We start from the raw sequence: 15,017 nt of genomic DNA, 5'->3' as shown, positions 1-15,017 counted from the left end.
GTCCGATTGGGGAAGGAAAGGGCCCAATAGCGAGACCGTCTGTCTCGGATTCGGAGACTCGGAGACTCGGAGACCCGGAAGATTCATATGCTGATCCACGAATACATATACCTACCTCAACAGGTATTCGTGTATGTAATACTTGTAATGCTTTATATGTATAGGTGAGGAGAGACCGAGACCGAGCAATGGAGCCAACATAGCCGTCTAGGTTGGAAAGGCACTATAATGCCCCGGGCGCTGTGGAGACACTGTACTCCGTAGAGAATAACCGGATATCCATACATATAGGGGTACCGTAGGTGCTCTCATAGGCCCTCTATTCCCGACTTCCAGTGGCCTCAGCGGAGTGTACGGGGTGCTGCCCTATATTTGAGTTGGGGGTCCTGGGGGTCGTCCCTAAGTGCCGGGCGGTGAAGCATCATGCGGTTCTTTGTCTTGAGGAGGTCGACTCGTTCATCACTCTCTAAAGATGGGCACCAGCTTCAAAGAAATGGTACTACAGCTCTTCTAAAAGATTTTTGGATCATTTCTTGCATCTTCACCATCGTCCTCGTCTCCCATTCCCCTTTTGTCTGCCTATAGTGTGTGTGCGCCTCAACATCACATGCCGTTATAGTGGTGCAGAGCCCACCTGCACCGAAGCACCCGCCCGCAACCCCCCCACATCGCCACCCGTAGAGCATCGTCGGGATTCCTTTTGTGTCATGTGCCAAGTCTCAACTCGCACCCGCACCAACGCCTCGCAGAAGCACATACAATAGACTCGAGCACAGAATCACGCCCATCCCCCACAGCGACCACTCTACGTGTTCCCTCTTCTCGTCGGAACCTCCCCACCCGCCACCGACAATCGACGAGGCGTCCCGCCCTCTCTCCCGTGTCACTGCGCGCACGAGAGAGAGAGAGAGAGAGAGACGCGAGATGCTTCTCGCCCACCAGACTGGCAGCGTCAAGGTTGGCGAGGTGGTCCGGTACACGGTCACGTACACGCCGTCGCAGGATCGGATCCTCCCGTCCCCCGAGCGCCTGCACGTGCGCATCCGGAACACGTCAGCCATCGCCTTGCGCGCCGCCTTCGTCCACGGGCCCTACTCCCTCTACGTCGCCGCCTACCCCTCCGACTTTGACGCCAACCAGAAATACCCCGACCCCCAGCGCTATGGCACCCCCGAGTTCGAGCCCATGCTCAAGGCCGGCGGCACCTGGGAGTGCGAGCTCATCGTCCCCGACACCGTGAGGCAGGGCGCTGGCCTGGGCAGCCACGGCGGCTTCGGCAAGGGCCCCGAGCACGACGGCGAGTCCGTCTCCTGGATCGTCGAGGTCTCCTCCCAGGTCATCTTCTCCCCCTCCGTCGCCGTCGGCTACGAGGTCCTCATCGCCCGCGACCGCAAGTCTCTCAGCCTCGGCGGCATCGCCTCCTTGACCTCCGGCTCCTCCGGCCAGCAAGAGAACCAGCCCGGCAACCTCGTCGACCACCAGGAGAGTCTCGGCGCCAAGGACGGTCACCACCCGGCACAGCCCAAGGGTGTCTTCTCGCGGGCCGTACGCCTCAAGGTCGAGGACACAGCCACCCTGTGGAACACGCCCCGTCTGCCAGGATGGGATGACCGTGGTGCCGAGAGGGTCTCTCAACGCCCCGCCCCCGACAAGCCCGTCGAGAGCATGGTCGACAAGAGCCACGCGGAAAAGACGCCGGCCGAGGCCTCGAATATCAAGCCCAAAAAGAAGATCCACCTGGTGGTCCTGACACACGGCCTGCATAGCAACCTGAGCGCCGACATGCTCTACATAAAAGAAAGCATCGACGCCGCTGCCAAGCAGGCCAAGATCGACGCGAAGGAGCGGCGCGCGAAAGAGAAGGCTGCCAGGCGCAAGGCACAGCCAGAAGCATCCGAGGCGGGACTCTCAAAATCGCCGCCAGGCGACGGTCCCGTACAAGGCAACGACGGCGCTGATGGGGAAGAGTCGAGCGAGGAGGATGACGACGACGATGAAGAAGTTATCGTACGGGGATACTCGGGGAATGCCACCAAGACGGAACGCGGCATCAAGTACCTCGGAAAACGATTGGCACGCTACGTGCTATCCATGACATATCCCGATCAGCCATGTCTCCCGCTGGGCAAGGACATCTCCCACTCGATCGGGCACCCTGCCAAGCACGGCAATGCCAATGGGCACAAGGTCCCCGTCGAGGACCGGCCGCGACCCTACAAGATTACGAGCATAAGTTTCATCGCCCACTCGCTGGGCGGCCTCGTCCAGACATACGCCGTGGCCTACATACAGAAGCACTCGCCAAGTTTCTTTGACGTCATCCGGCCCGTCAACTTCATCGCCCTGGCCACGCCGTTCCTGGGGTTGAGCAACGAGAACCCGACCTACGTCAGGTTTGCGCTCGACTTCGGTCTGGTTGGCCGGACGGGAAAGGATCTCGGCCTGACGTGGCGCGCGCCGACGCTCGCGAGGAGTGGATGGGGTGCCCTCGTCGGCAATCTAGGCGAGTCGGCGCACAGAAAGGTGTATGGGGAGGCGCAGCCCGAGTCGAAGCCGCTGCTGCGGATCCTGCCGACGGGCCCCGCACACCGGGCCCTCAGAAAATTCCGCAACCGCACCGTCTACTCCAACGTCGTCAACGACGGCATCGTACCCCTGCGGACTAGCTGCCTGCTCTTCCTCGACTGGCACGGTCTCGGCCGCGTCGACAAGGCCAGGAGGGATGCCGGCCTCGTTGAGACAATGGTCGGCTTCGGCTGGGCTGAACTGACGGGCACGAACCTGGCCACGGCGCGCCAGAGGCTACAGCTGACCGCAGCCGTCGAACCCCAAGCGAGCGACTCGGGATCGTCTACACCAAAGACCAACAACAGCAGCAACAACAATAGCAACAACAACAACAACAACAACAACAACAACAACAACAACAACAACAACAACAACAACAACAACAGCAACAACATGTCGCAGGTTCCCCAGCCTTCCAACGATGCCGTGGGCGAGGATAGCAGGACCATCATCGGCTCTGTGCCCATATCTTACGCTCCGGACGCAGACGGGCCCATCGCCCAGTCCCAGGCCACCACCCCTGCTGTTGGTCCCGGCTCCGGTCCTCTGGCCAGTTTTTTCAACCTCTTCAGAAGTAGCGAGCCAGCCAAGAACCCGCCGATCACGGAGAAGCAGCTCAGGATCCTCAACAAGAGCCAGACGCTGCATATCGATGGGAACTCGAGCTCCGCCACACTTACCGCACCGGCGCCTGCGACGAAATCGGCAGCAGGTGCCGGGTCACCAGACCAGGAGAGGCGTGCCAAGGTCACGACGGGCTCCGAGTTGGAGGAGGAGATCGGAGGCCTCAACGCACCACCGCGCACCACCTTCTTCGAGTCGGCCGGCGACGTGCTCAACCCCAAGATACCCGACGTCGAGTACCTCATCGACCCATCGAAACGGCCGCGCACAATCTTCCACGACCGTGTCTATCACCCGACCGACATTCCTCCCGCGCCCGTAAAGAGGAGACAGTCGTCGTTTCTGCGCAGAAAGACGTTTAACAGAACGGACTCGCAGCTGTCGGCCGCATCGAACGGGGCATCGCAATCAACCACCGGTGGCGGTGCCAGCGCCAGCACCGGCAAGAAGGGCAGCCACCTAGCAGACTCTCCCGCCACAGAGACGGGCGACGACAACGGCAACCAGGCAGGAGATGTCAAGCCGAAGCAGGACGTCCCCGACGGCGAGGTGGTGGTAGACGGGTCCAGCATGCGCGTCGAGGAGAAGATAGCACGCGACTACCACCAGGGCCTGTCTTGGCGCAAGGTGCTCGTCAAGCTGGAGCCGGACGCGCACAATAACATCTTCGTGCGGCGCATGTTTGCCAATGCGTACGGTTGGCCGGTGGTCAAGCACATGGTGGACGCGCACTTTAGTGACTCGGCGGTGGCGCGCGCGCGCACGGACGACCAGTACCTAGGGGAGCGGGCGCTCGACATGAACCAGCCCCCGGACGAGCACGGGGCGGAGACCAAGGCGGACGACCCGTCATGGGCACCCCGCGACGGCGGAAGCGGCGGCAGCGACGACAAGGTGCTGGTGCGCCCCGCCACGGGCGACGAGGAGCGCGACCGAGTGCCCGGCCTGACGGTCAACCCCCAGCGCAACAAGCCCGAGTCCACCATAGACCGCAGCGACGTCACGACGTGGAGCGACCGCGACTGGGCCGACAGCGAGTACGATAGCGACGGCGATGTCGGGACGGACGGGAAGCAGGCGGACGGCCCGCCATCGTCTCCTACCGCCAGAAGCAAGAGCCCTACGGGGTCAGCTACCAAGGAGTGGAACTGGACCGAGAAGATTGTTGGCAAGGGATCGGCGTCAAAGAGAAGGAGTCTATCAAAGGATGGAGAGCAGCACTAAGGCCTGTTTCCGGTGAATCGACAGCATTGCAACATAAAGTATCATTGTTCAATTTTTTCTTATAATAATCATCGGGGAATAATCAAGGGGCGGGGTTTTTTTTCCACCTCATTATCATTATACAAAGAATAGGGTTGCATGGAAATGAAATATATCTGTAACCCCCCCCCCCCCCCCGCTAAAAGTATGTGTACAATGATGCATCGCCGGTCGACAAGATGGATAGAAATGACCATGAGACATGAGGTAGGGCAGTAAGACACTAAGCAGGTAGAAAATTAAGAAACAGGCGTCGAACGGAAGAGAAAAAAAAGAAAAACAACAATGCGGATGAAACATATAATAAGATCATACACTACGAAGCGAGGAATTCAAGAAAAAAAGGATACATAAAAAAAAATACGCCAGGAACAGTAAGAGAAGAAAAAAAATGATAAACCTCGTTGGACGAACAGGGAATCGAACCCTGGACCTTTCCCAGGTTAGGAAAGCGTACTACACTCTTGTAGGAGAGCAGATGCTAAGGGAAAATTATACCACTAAACCATTCGCCCAAGAATTGTTGAAAACCAAGTGTGAGGATAGCAGCTTATGAAAAGTCAGGCTCGGGAGGGAGGGACAAGTGCTGAATGTCCTCGATGATCAACGTCGCAGCAGCTGGCCTGAGACGTTGCACGTGTTAGTGGTCGTACACACGCACAACTTACACATTGTCTGAATCGTGCGTGTGTTGGCTCGGATTAGCCGGCGAGACAATGAGTACCCTCTGCTTCGATGGGCCAAATTCGATTAGATCGCAAGATGCTGATAGGACATTGGAAGTAAAATGGAGCATGACGATGCCTTCATCAATATGCTCTTTTTCCGCCGAGAGTCTTGTCCATTCTCTTCGGGGGCTATTTTTTCTATTGAATACATGGGTGTTTTTCTTCTTCTCTGCCTCCTATATGAACGACCTATTCGATTATCTCGAACGACTGCCCATGTTAGAAAAAAAGATGGAATCAGCACAGCTCCAAGCATATACATACAAGACGCTCCCCACGCCGGACAACACCCTCGACGACATCCCCCTGCGGACGAACTGTCCGCTCGATGATGGCCGACCCTCGGACGGATCGACGCAGCAGCAGCAACCTCTGGGCAGCCTGGACGTCTTCCTGCCCGACGAGGTCATCCTGGCCATCCTGCCGCGCCTGGACGTGCTCTCGCTCTCCACCTTCCGCCGCGTCAACCGCCGGGCGATGGGACTCGTCGACTGCCTGCACGAGTACCGGACGATGCGCCGGCACTTCCCGGATGTGCTGCGCGCCATCCTGAGCATCCGGGCGACGCACTTCGACACGGCGACGCTGTTCGACACGCTGTGCACGGAGCGGTGCTCCGGTTGCGCCGGCCGGAACTTTGGCAGCCACCTGTACCTCATCACCTGCGAGCGCGTGTGCCAACCGTGCTTCACCAGCAGACGTCGGTTCTTCCCCATCTCCGGCGTGGTGGACCGGCACGGCGTCGACCCCGACGTCGTGGACCTGGACCGTCTGCCGCGCGTGCTCAGCGTCCCCGGGACGTACACGGCCATCTGTTTGCGGGTCAGGAAGAGGGTTGTGCTGTACGATCTCGAGACGCTGGTCGACAGGGCTGCCATTCAGAGGAGCGGCGACGGCGATACGCTGAGGCTGGACAGGTTGGACCTGGAGGATAAGGAGCCCAGGAGGTACATGGGCGTCATCTCTGCGCCGTACTTTACCGAGCGTGGGCGTCGTGCGTATTGGGGTGCCTACTGCGCTCTATGCGTGGACGCGGCATGCGTCGAGCCGTCTTACAAGATCAAGTATACTGAGACGGGGTTGGGGAGACACATGATGGAGTGGCATGGGGTTGATGTCGACGAGGAAAAGGTGGGTCGTAGGGATCTGGGGCCGTATCATGTATTAACAGATGCCCAGCCATCTGTGGCTTGTGGTTGATTTGATATCCTGATCTTGATATGACGCAGGGCAGACTGACCCTTTGTTGCATGTATCATCACCTCAAGCGTTGCAGTCTTCCCCGCCGGGTTTGGGCGCCCCTCTGTAAGACTCAAGCCTAACCTCAAATCGGCCTCGTCAAATTTCCCTCCCTTATACGTTCTCCTTCATCTCATCTATTCCCTTATCCCCCTCGCATATCCCCTCGTTCGCGGCTGCGGACGAAGCGTCTCTAGTGTCCTCAGACGGCCCTGCCCTAAACTTGTCAATCATGCCTGTCGGAACTTGCCCAGTGCAATCTCTCTCGTGATCACGACCGCTTCAACAGCGTCAAGATCAATCATTCCACGACGCCTCGACAAGGGGCCTCCTACTTGAGACCTCTGCTACAACATTCCTTGATTCATGAGGTCCCGTCGAAGCGGATCTCGGGTTCGTAGCCGCCGATTTTCTTGACAGATGGTGCACTATTCTGAGTAGCTTGTGCAGCTTCTCTTGCTCATAACGGTGCTGGTTTGACATCACTAGTTCGATGCATAGAGATCAACGGCAATCGTCATCCTTATAGCCGATTGTGGATAGGCAGATATTTTTCATACTGCTATCTGTCCGCCAACACCTCTGGGTCCTTCTGGGCGTCACGGAGGATCTTGATCATCAAAGAATCGAGCTCAGGCTCCAGCCTTTTCCACCTCTCTCCATTCGGGAATGCCTCCCTCCACAGTCTATTGACCCGTGGAATCAACGGCTGGTAGTGTGCAGTGAAGTATCTGTCTGCTTTCTTGAGAAAGTCTTCCTCGTCAACAATCTCGCCCTTCTTGGCCGCAACCAACTTATCATCATTCCTGTAGTTCCAATCGTCACACCCAGTTGGCCCAACGCCTTTGCCCTGCGCATCGCAGTGGATGCCTATACAGAAGACCACTCAGAAGGACGATTCAAGACCGTTCATGAAGAGATGCTGCTGACCCAGAAGCGCTCCGATCGACATGAACGCCCTTATGCCAGTCTTGCCTTGTACTCCCGAGGCAATTTTTCGTTGCTCTCTGGCGGAGAGGTCGAAATCAATCAAGAACGGAGGCCAGAGAGGGTTATTTTTTTATCCTTGTGCATCATGAGTTGATGGATTGAGATGTTTCTGTGGAGGAAGCCAGCTCTGCGCAAGGATCCATGCCCTTCGATGCAACCCTCCAGCGCTGCAAGGAGAGCCGATCGGGAGCTCACCTTGTAGATGGGCGTTCCACGTTAGAGGGGATCTTGTTCCGCGGCATTGGGCGCGGGGGGAGGTAGTTCGAAATTTTCCCGATATCCAGACCACGCCGAGTGTTGCTCGACATATTGTCATCCCTCCCGCGTATCTGGACTGTCTCGTGGTAATTATATCGAGCCACTTTGATGACTCCCTTACTAGTCGCTTCACGTAACAAGTTGCCTTCCTCGTCCTTCCCTTTCCTGTCCTGCAAGGTCAAGTGCGGTGCCAGAGTGCTTGATGTAGACCGTCAGAACGTACACAGCATGAGTCTAGCTGTGCGTGGCGTGGCCGAGCTGTTCCGTCTCATCACGCGTCAAGACGAGATAGACAAGGAGTATACGATATCAGGATTTTGTAACTTGAGGTTTTATCGGTTCTTTATTCTACAACCTTTTTCGTCTTACCTTGTATACTGCAGCGGGATGTAATGACCAACATGTTTTTGTTTGCTTTCCCAAACCACCACCATCTCCAACAAACCTACCAGTAGCTTGACAACACACTCGAGTACAACTATGCAAGTGACGTACCAGACGATCAAATATTTCTCCAGCCCCTCACTGGAGTGTGCGTATATCACGACAGCAAAAGAGGGAACCGGAAAACGACAAAAAGGAAGGGTCTGGCCGGGGATTGAACCCGGGACCTCTCGCAAGCGTGCTTGGGGTTGCTATCCCTAAGCGAGAATCATACCACTAGACCACCAGACCGGATGAGAAACTTGAATTGAACTACTCTGGGGGTTGTGATGACAAAGCACTGGGATAATGCGAAGATATGCCTTCCATCATCAGGGTGAATCCTCAGTCAACAGAGCGATGCAGAGTTGGCACCTTGCGAGTAGAATGGTAAGTCAACCAACTGATACCAGCGGAGTTGCGAGAAGGAATATCGACCACGGCAATCCTTTCTCTTACGCGAGCAAATTTCGACACATTTTCTTTCCAGATTGGAAACAAGATCGACCAGTATCAAGACTGCTCTGCCAGATCCCTAGCAGCTCCCACGCTCCCACCAGCAACGGCCATGAACGAGGGCTGCGTCTTTGACAAGTCAGCAGGAACCTTCCTGCCATCTTCCGCTGCACCGTATCCTCCACCTCCAGGCGTCTCGATGACAACACGGTCACCAGCTTCCACAGCCACGGAGTTCTTGCCCCCGATGTTGATCCTGCGTCCCGTCGACATCTGCACCCACGTGTTACGCCCACGCTGACCCTCTGAGCCACCGGCCATGCCGTAGGGGGCAAAGCTTCGGCGCTCGGAGAGGATGGATGCAGACATGGGCATCCGGAACTCAACATCGCGAACGACACCGTCGCCACCGCGCAGCGCGCCATCGCCACCGCTCCCGCTACGGAGGCAGAAGCGACGAAGGACGACCGGATACCGCCTCTCGAGGGACTCCGGGTCAGTGATGCGTGTGTTGGTCATGTTGGTGTGCACGCCGCTGGTGCCGACCCAGGAAGGCCCGGCGCCACTGCCGCCCGAGATGGTCTCGTAGTAGCCGAAGCCGTCCTCGCCGTCGAAGCCAAAGGTGAAGTTGTTCATGCAGCCCTGGCTGGCGGCGCAGGCGCGGAAGGCACGGAAGATGACGTCGACGATGCGCTGCGACGTGAGCACGTTGCCGGCGCATACTGCCGCCTGGTGACTCGGCTTCAGGAGCGACTGGTCGGGGATCTGGATGGTGATGGGCTTGATGCAGCCGTGGTTGAGGGGGATGTCCGAGTCGACCATGCATCGCAGCGCGTAGATGACGGCCGAGTTGCAGATGGCCACAGGGGCATTCCAGTTACCGTACACCTCAGCCCCGGTCCCCGAGAAGTCGAACAAGGCCGATCCATCCTCGGCCTTGATGGTCACCTTGAGCTGGATCGGTGTCCCGTCGTCCATATAATCGATGGCCGAGAGCTCGGAACCTTGAAACCGGGGTGCCAACTTCTTAAAGAGGTTGCGCACCGCTAGTTCAGCCGAGTCTTGGATCGCGCGCATGTACACCTGCACCACTTCCATGGTGTACTCCTCGATCAACTGGCGCACTAGACGGATACCGGTGTGGTTGGCTCCTACTTGTGCCTTGATGTCTGTCATATTGTCGTTGAAGCATCGGGTACCGCTGCATCCGGGCTGATTGGCAGGTTCTTCACAGAGGATACGCCGGAGCTCCTTCTCCGCAAAGACGCCGTCCCGCACGAGAAGGAATGAATCGAAGACAGCACCCTCCTCGGACAGGAATTTCGAGTTGGGCGGCATAGAACCCGGGAGGATTCCACCTACGTCTGCGTGGTGACCGCGGGATGCTGCCCAGAAGATGATCTCCTTGCCCTTGGTATCGAAGACGGGAGTGACGACAGTCAGATCGGGAAGATGGGTACCTCCGAAGGCTACTGCGGGTTAGTAGTTGCAAGACTCGAGCTCGATGGGGATTTTCTTTTCAATTACCTGGCGAATTAGACAGGAGGACATCTCCATCTCTGAGCTTCCCAGACCAGTGCTCAATCTGTCCCTTCACGGCAAAAGCCATGCTTCCAATCATGGCAGGGACGTGGGGAGCATTGGCGACCAGAGAGCCTTCCGGTGTGAAGATGGCACAGCTGAAGTCCAACCGCTCCTTGATATTGGCGCTCACACTGACGTTCTGGAGGACACGACCCATCTGCTCGGCGACACCCATGAAACGATGACGGAAGACGGACAGCGCCACGGGATCCAGAACAGTGGAGCTGACGTTCTTGCTAGCCGGTGGACTCACATCTATGATCAGCTTATCGTCTATGATGCGTGCCGACGAGGACGGGCTGACAATAAGCGTCTGTGTCTCATCAACAATAAGGGCAGGACCCTGGACGGAGATCCCGCGAGGGATCTGGTCAAAGAGGTAGACGGGTGTGTCAACCCACTCAACCATGTTAAAGTACACGGACTTGACCGACGTGGGTTTGGGGAGAGTACCAGATTCGACTGCTGCTGATGGCGGGTTCGCGCTCTTGGTGGGATCCTCTGCTGAAGGCGACTTGGCGACGGCGCGGACCCGGATGGTGTCGACGAAGATGTCGCGGTTGACGGGCGTGAACCCGAATTGTTGGTGGTGGGCGTCTACAAACTTCTTCTTGGCATCGACGCCGTCGTCGAGGTATACCATGATGGATGTGTCGCTACCATCATAGCGCATGCTGACGAAGCGCTGCGTGTCTACATGGTTGAATCCTTGCATTGACGAATGGTCCCGAGCCTCCTGACTCAGAGCCTCCAGATCACTATCGACGGTGGCTACGTTGTCGCCGCTATACGCCTTAGCACAAGCCCGCTCCTCCTCGTGAACTACATCGGCAAGGCCGATGCCGTAGGCCGAGAGGATGGACGAGTACTTGTGGATGGTCACACGGCGGATACCCAGAGCCTCGGCTATGGCGCATGCGTGCTGGCCTCCAGCGCCGCCGAAAGAAGCGAGGTGGTGGTCGGCCGTGTTGTGACCGCGGGCCTCGGTGAGACTGCGGATGGGGCCGCACATGGCCGAGTTGGCAACCTGCAGGAACCTGAGATTATACAGCTGTCAGAAGATGTCCTCGCTGGAATCGGTGCAGGAGAACGAAACACACCCGTCGGCAACCTCGGTCCAGGACAGCGACCGGTTATTCTCACGGTTGATGACCTCTGTCAAGTCCTTGAACTTGGTGACGACAATCTCACTGTCCAGGGGTTGATCCTCGTCGGGGCCAAACACAGACGGGAAATGCTCCGGGAGAAGTCGTCCGAGTGCCAGGTTGGCATCGGTGACAGTGAGAGGGCCTCCTTTCCGGTAACAAGCCGGACCGGGATGCGATGAGGCGCTCTCGGGACCGACAGACATAAGGCCGTCGCGCCAAGCAAGAATACTACCGCCTCCGGCAGCAATCGTGTTGACATTGAGTTGAGGAACGTGGATACTGATGCCCGCCGTGGTCGTTTCGAAGATGTGATCCAGCTGACCGTCGAAGCGGCTGACGTCGGTGCTGGTACCGCCCATGTCGAATCCGATGACGGGCGTCTTGGATGCCTGGTCGTAGCAAGTCTGCGAGTAACCGACGACTCCGCCTGCAGGACCGGACAGGATGGAATGCAGACCCCTCAAGGCCGAGGCCGGAACCAGACCACCGTCCGATTGCATAAACTCCAGGCGTGTTGCCCCCTGCTCGTCTAGGTAGGGAAAGCTGGCTGCGAACTGGCGAAGGTACTGGTCGATAGACGGAGTGAGGTATCCGTCCACGACGGCCGAGTTGCCTCGCGGCACGAGCTTGGGGCGCTGCGACACATTGTGCGACAGGGTGATCTGGTCGAAGCCAATTTCCCTGGCCAGTCTGCCAACCTCGATCTCATGCGCGGGGAAGATGTACGAGTGCATCAGGCACACGGCCACAGAGCGGAAGCCGTCGTCGTGCAACTTCTGCAGGTACGCCCGCGTCCCCTCAACGTCGATCGGCTTGATGACGTGCACTGTCTCGCCAGATGTACCCGTCACCACGTCCAGCGCGGGCGGCGACGTGAGCTTCCGGGTGCGCAGGTCCGAGTCGGTGCACGACTCGAGCACGACGCGCTCGTCCACCTCGAATACCTCCGAGTACAGAGGGTCCGGCCTCCTGATAGCCAGGTCGAACATGTAGGGGCGCGACTGGTTGCCGATCTGCAAGACATCCTTGAATCCCGATGTCACCAAGAAGGCTGTGCGCTCACCCTTGCGTTCTAGCAGCGCGTTTGTGGCTACGGTGGTGCCCATGCGAATCCATTCTTTTTTTTTTTTGCGTATTCTTTATTAGGCAAGAACGCGTTATGCGAGAGGAGAACAGAACAGACGTACCAACATGGTCGAGGTTGAGATGCGTACCACGGGGAATCTCATGACCGTAGAATCGTTCGAGGACCTGGCGGATGGCCTCAGTGGGTGCATCGGGGTAGTTGCGGGGATCGACGGACAGGATCTTGATGATGATGTCCTCGCGGCCATCTACACGGGCAATGCAGTCGGTAAAGGTACCTCCACGATCTTGGGGGTCACGGTCGATGTTAGTCAAGGGCAAGATAAGAAAAGTGCATGCACAGATAAAACAAAAGGGGGAGGAGAGAGACTGACCTATCGAGATTCGCACCGGGCGTTGGGTTGTTGAGGCGACCATGGTAAGAGATGTTGTCTTGCTCAGCTAATCTTGAAACCTGACGAGAGTAGAAGCGAAACGAAAGAATAGTGAGTCTCTACGTGACGGTATATATCTACACTCTTGTCCGCACCATCATGGCAAAGACGGATTTGCCTATCGCCGCAGCTGACACCCACGAAAGGGGAGCACCGCCAACTCCACAATCTCGGCTCACTGCCGTAACCGCCCCCCTCCCCCCTCGTTGACAACTCAGGAGCAATTGACAACGAGTATACGCTGTAGCAGAAGCGGAGCTCATGATTTTCTGATACAATGTAAGAGGGGAGATTGCTTCCCCCGTGAGGAATGATTCGTATCGATGATGGGTCATCGTTATCACCTATGTGCCATGACTATTGCGTGCGTGCCGCCCCCTCACGGAAGTGGAAGGGGAAGACCAAGGCCCCCTCGGTGGAGCCTTACATGGACGTACTCGTAGGTATCACACCACCGATGTGCATGTGTGTGTGTATGTGGTGCATATGGAGGTGGAGGTTGGTGGAGTGAAGAGAGAGTGGAGAGATATCATTATCATAGCTTGACAGTATAGTATGTATGACCCGACGGTAAAAGGGTTACGCATCATTTTATGCGTCGGCACGGGTGCGGGTGGGCTGAACCTCACCCACGAAGCTGACAGTAGCCCCCGCTAGACCTCAAGCTTGTCTACTACGAAAAGAACTCTTCCATCGGTGACAGCTGGTATGCGAACAGGGATAGGGATATAGTTATGGCGAAGCTCGCAATTTTTCCAAGTTTTGTCCGCTCCGGTTCTCAACATGCATCTCCGCTGATTCCCAAAGGGTTTAGGGTCAGGGTAACCCAGGGTTAAGTATGTTAGGTGGGTTAGGGTACATACCAGACCCTATTATAAGGCCAATGCGTCCTCTCCCGCGTCTGCTAACCCCTCATGAGCCATAGGTATGAAAAGAGAGAATGCGATGTAAACGAGGGAAAAAGTCATCTAAATTGGGTTTTCCGGCCAAGACAAGTCTAGAGAGAACGTGAAGAACAAGGTGCACGATCTGAACCACGACGTCGATCAGCAAAAATATGAACGGTCAGTGCTTAGGGTTACGAATGAGCTGACAAATCTGAGCCACTAGGTATTCGATTGAAGCCTCGCCAAAGCAAAGCAACTTGGCACCTGCATCGTCACACCCAGAGTCGACGTCACAGCTTTGTCAGCCCATCGATTATTCTTCCGATTTCCCTGAGACACATACGAATCGGCACCCCCAAGCCTCGGCTTGCCCAGGGCAACATGCCGCGCAAAGTATGCTGCACCAGTCAAACAGGCACAATCGTTACTAACCATGTCGCAGACCAAGACCGCCGCCTCAGTTGCAGAAAACCGCGAAGCTCAGCGAAGGTCCAGAGCCCGACGACGAGATCTGATTGCCGACCTGCGGAGACGATTGGAAGAGTACGAGCGGATAGGCGTGGCAAGCGCGATAGAAATGCAACGCGCTGCTCAGGCCGTCAACATACAGAACCAGCGACTGAAGAGCTTGCTTGGCGTGTACGGGGTCCCGGAGGATGAGATTGAACAGTATCTGTCCTCCGGCGAGGAAGGCTGCGTGGAACTGAATCGTCGCCGTGAATGCACCACATGTGGACGCTTACTGCCTAGGATCACGCAAACGATGACCGTGCCGATGGAAGGCCGGCCCCAGAGCTCCTATAGGTCTGCACCGAGCACGGCCAGGGACGCAGTGCCGACGCTGGGATCGGGCTTGTTGACTTTAGCCAAGCCGACACCTATTCGGAAGCAGTCACCATATGCCGAATCGCCGTTTCGATCGACGGCAATGTCCCGAAAAGAACATGAAGAGACATGCGTGCTTCCAGAAGAGGCACAGAGATTGCACCGCAGATCTCATGCGGCAAACGGGCTTGGCAGCACAACTAAGGGTAACACTCCAGTCCCGATTGACGTGCTCTCGGCGCTGTCCGACTCTCTCGTCTCGTCAAGTTCCGTCACCGACGACGGTGACCATTCGGAATCGCTGAGAACATCGTGCGACAAAGCGGCAAAGATACTCGTCGAACTTCACAACTATGTCGATCCGTCCCGGGCTCGTTCGGCGCTCGGGTGCCATGGAGATAGCAGCTGCTCGGTCAAGAACACCAAGATCTTTGAGCTCATGGACCACCTTGAATAGTCGCAAGGCGACGGGATGCGGAGCTGCTGGGATAGTAGACGAATCCC

The 15,017-nt window shown here is 56.9% G+C and overlaps 4 protein-coding genes across 4 annotated transcripts; 3 read left to right on the top strand and 1 right to left on the bottom strand.

The window, feature by feature from the left end:
• Positions 1–472: 472 nt before the first annotated feature.
• Positions 473–4,416, top strand: GMORB2_0397 (putative serine esterase (DUF676); the record flags this gene model as incomplete). The annotated part of the gene is made up of 2 exons (XM_035462383.1): positions 473–496; positions 1,003–4,416. 2 exons carry the CDS (start codon positions 473–475, stop codon positions 4,414–4,416), a joined length of 3,438 nt encoding a protein of 1,145 aa, XP_035325313.1.
• A 998-nt stretch (positions 4,417–5,414) lies between these two features.
• On the top strand, positions 5,415–6,643 carry GMORB2_0396 (uncharacterized protein; the record flags this gene model as incomplete). Its single annotated transcript, XM_035462382.1, has 2 exons — positions 5,415–6,344; positions 6,620–6,643. 2 exons carry the CDS (start codon positions 5,415–5,417, stop codon positions 6,641–6,643), a joined length of 954 nt encoding a protein of 317 aa, XP_035325312.1.
• A 1,963-nt stretch (positions 6,644–8,606) lies between these two features.
• Positions 8,607–12,784, bottom strand: GMORB2_0395 (Hydantoinase B/oxoprolinase; the record flags this gene model as incomplete). The annotated part of the gene is made up of 5 exons (XM_035462381.1): positions 8,607–10,021; positions 10,077–11,170; positions 11,234–12,398; positions 12,469–12,654; positions 12,742–12,784. The coding sequence occupies 5 exons, from the start codon at positions 12,782–12,784 to the stop codon at positions 8,607–8,609; spliced, it is 3,903 nt and encodes a 1,300-aa protein (XP_035325311.1).
• A 1,285-nt stretch (positions 12,785–14,069) lies between these two features.
• GMORB2_0394 (uncharacterized protein) lies at positions 14,070–14,970 on the top strand (the record flags this gene model as incomplete). Its single annotated transcript, XM_035462380.1, has 2 exons — positions 14,070–14,081; positions 14,131–14,970. The coding sequence occupies 2 exons, from the start codon at positions 14,070–14,072 to the stop codon at positions 14,968–14,970; spliced, it is 852 nt and encodes a 283-aa protein (XP_035325310.1).
• Between the last annotated feature and the right edge of the window lie 47 nt (positions 14,971–15,017).

Source organism: Geosmithia morbida (assembly GCF_012550715.1).
Source record: "Geosmithia morbida isolate 1262 chromosome Unknown scaffold_0, whole genome shotgun sequence".
In the NCBI taxonomy this organism is placed as follows: domain Eukaryota; kingdom Fungi; phylum Ascomycota; class Sordariomycetes; order Hypocreales; family Bionectriaceae; genus Geosmithia; species Geosmithia morbida.
The sequence above is the reverse complement of the archived record's forward strand: the minus strand, read 5'-3'. Positions and strand labels throughout refer to the sequence as shown.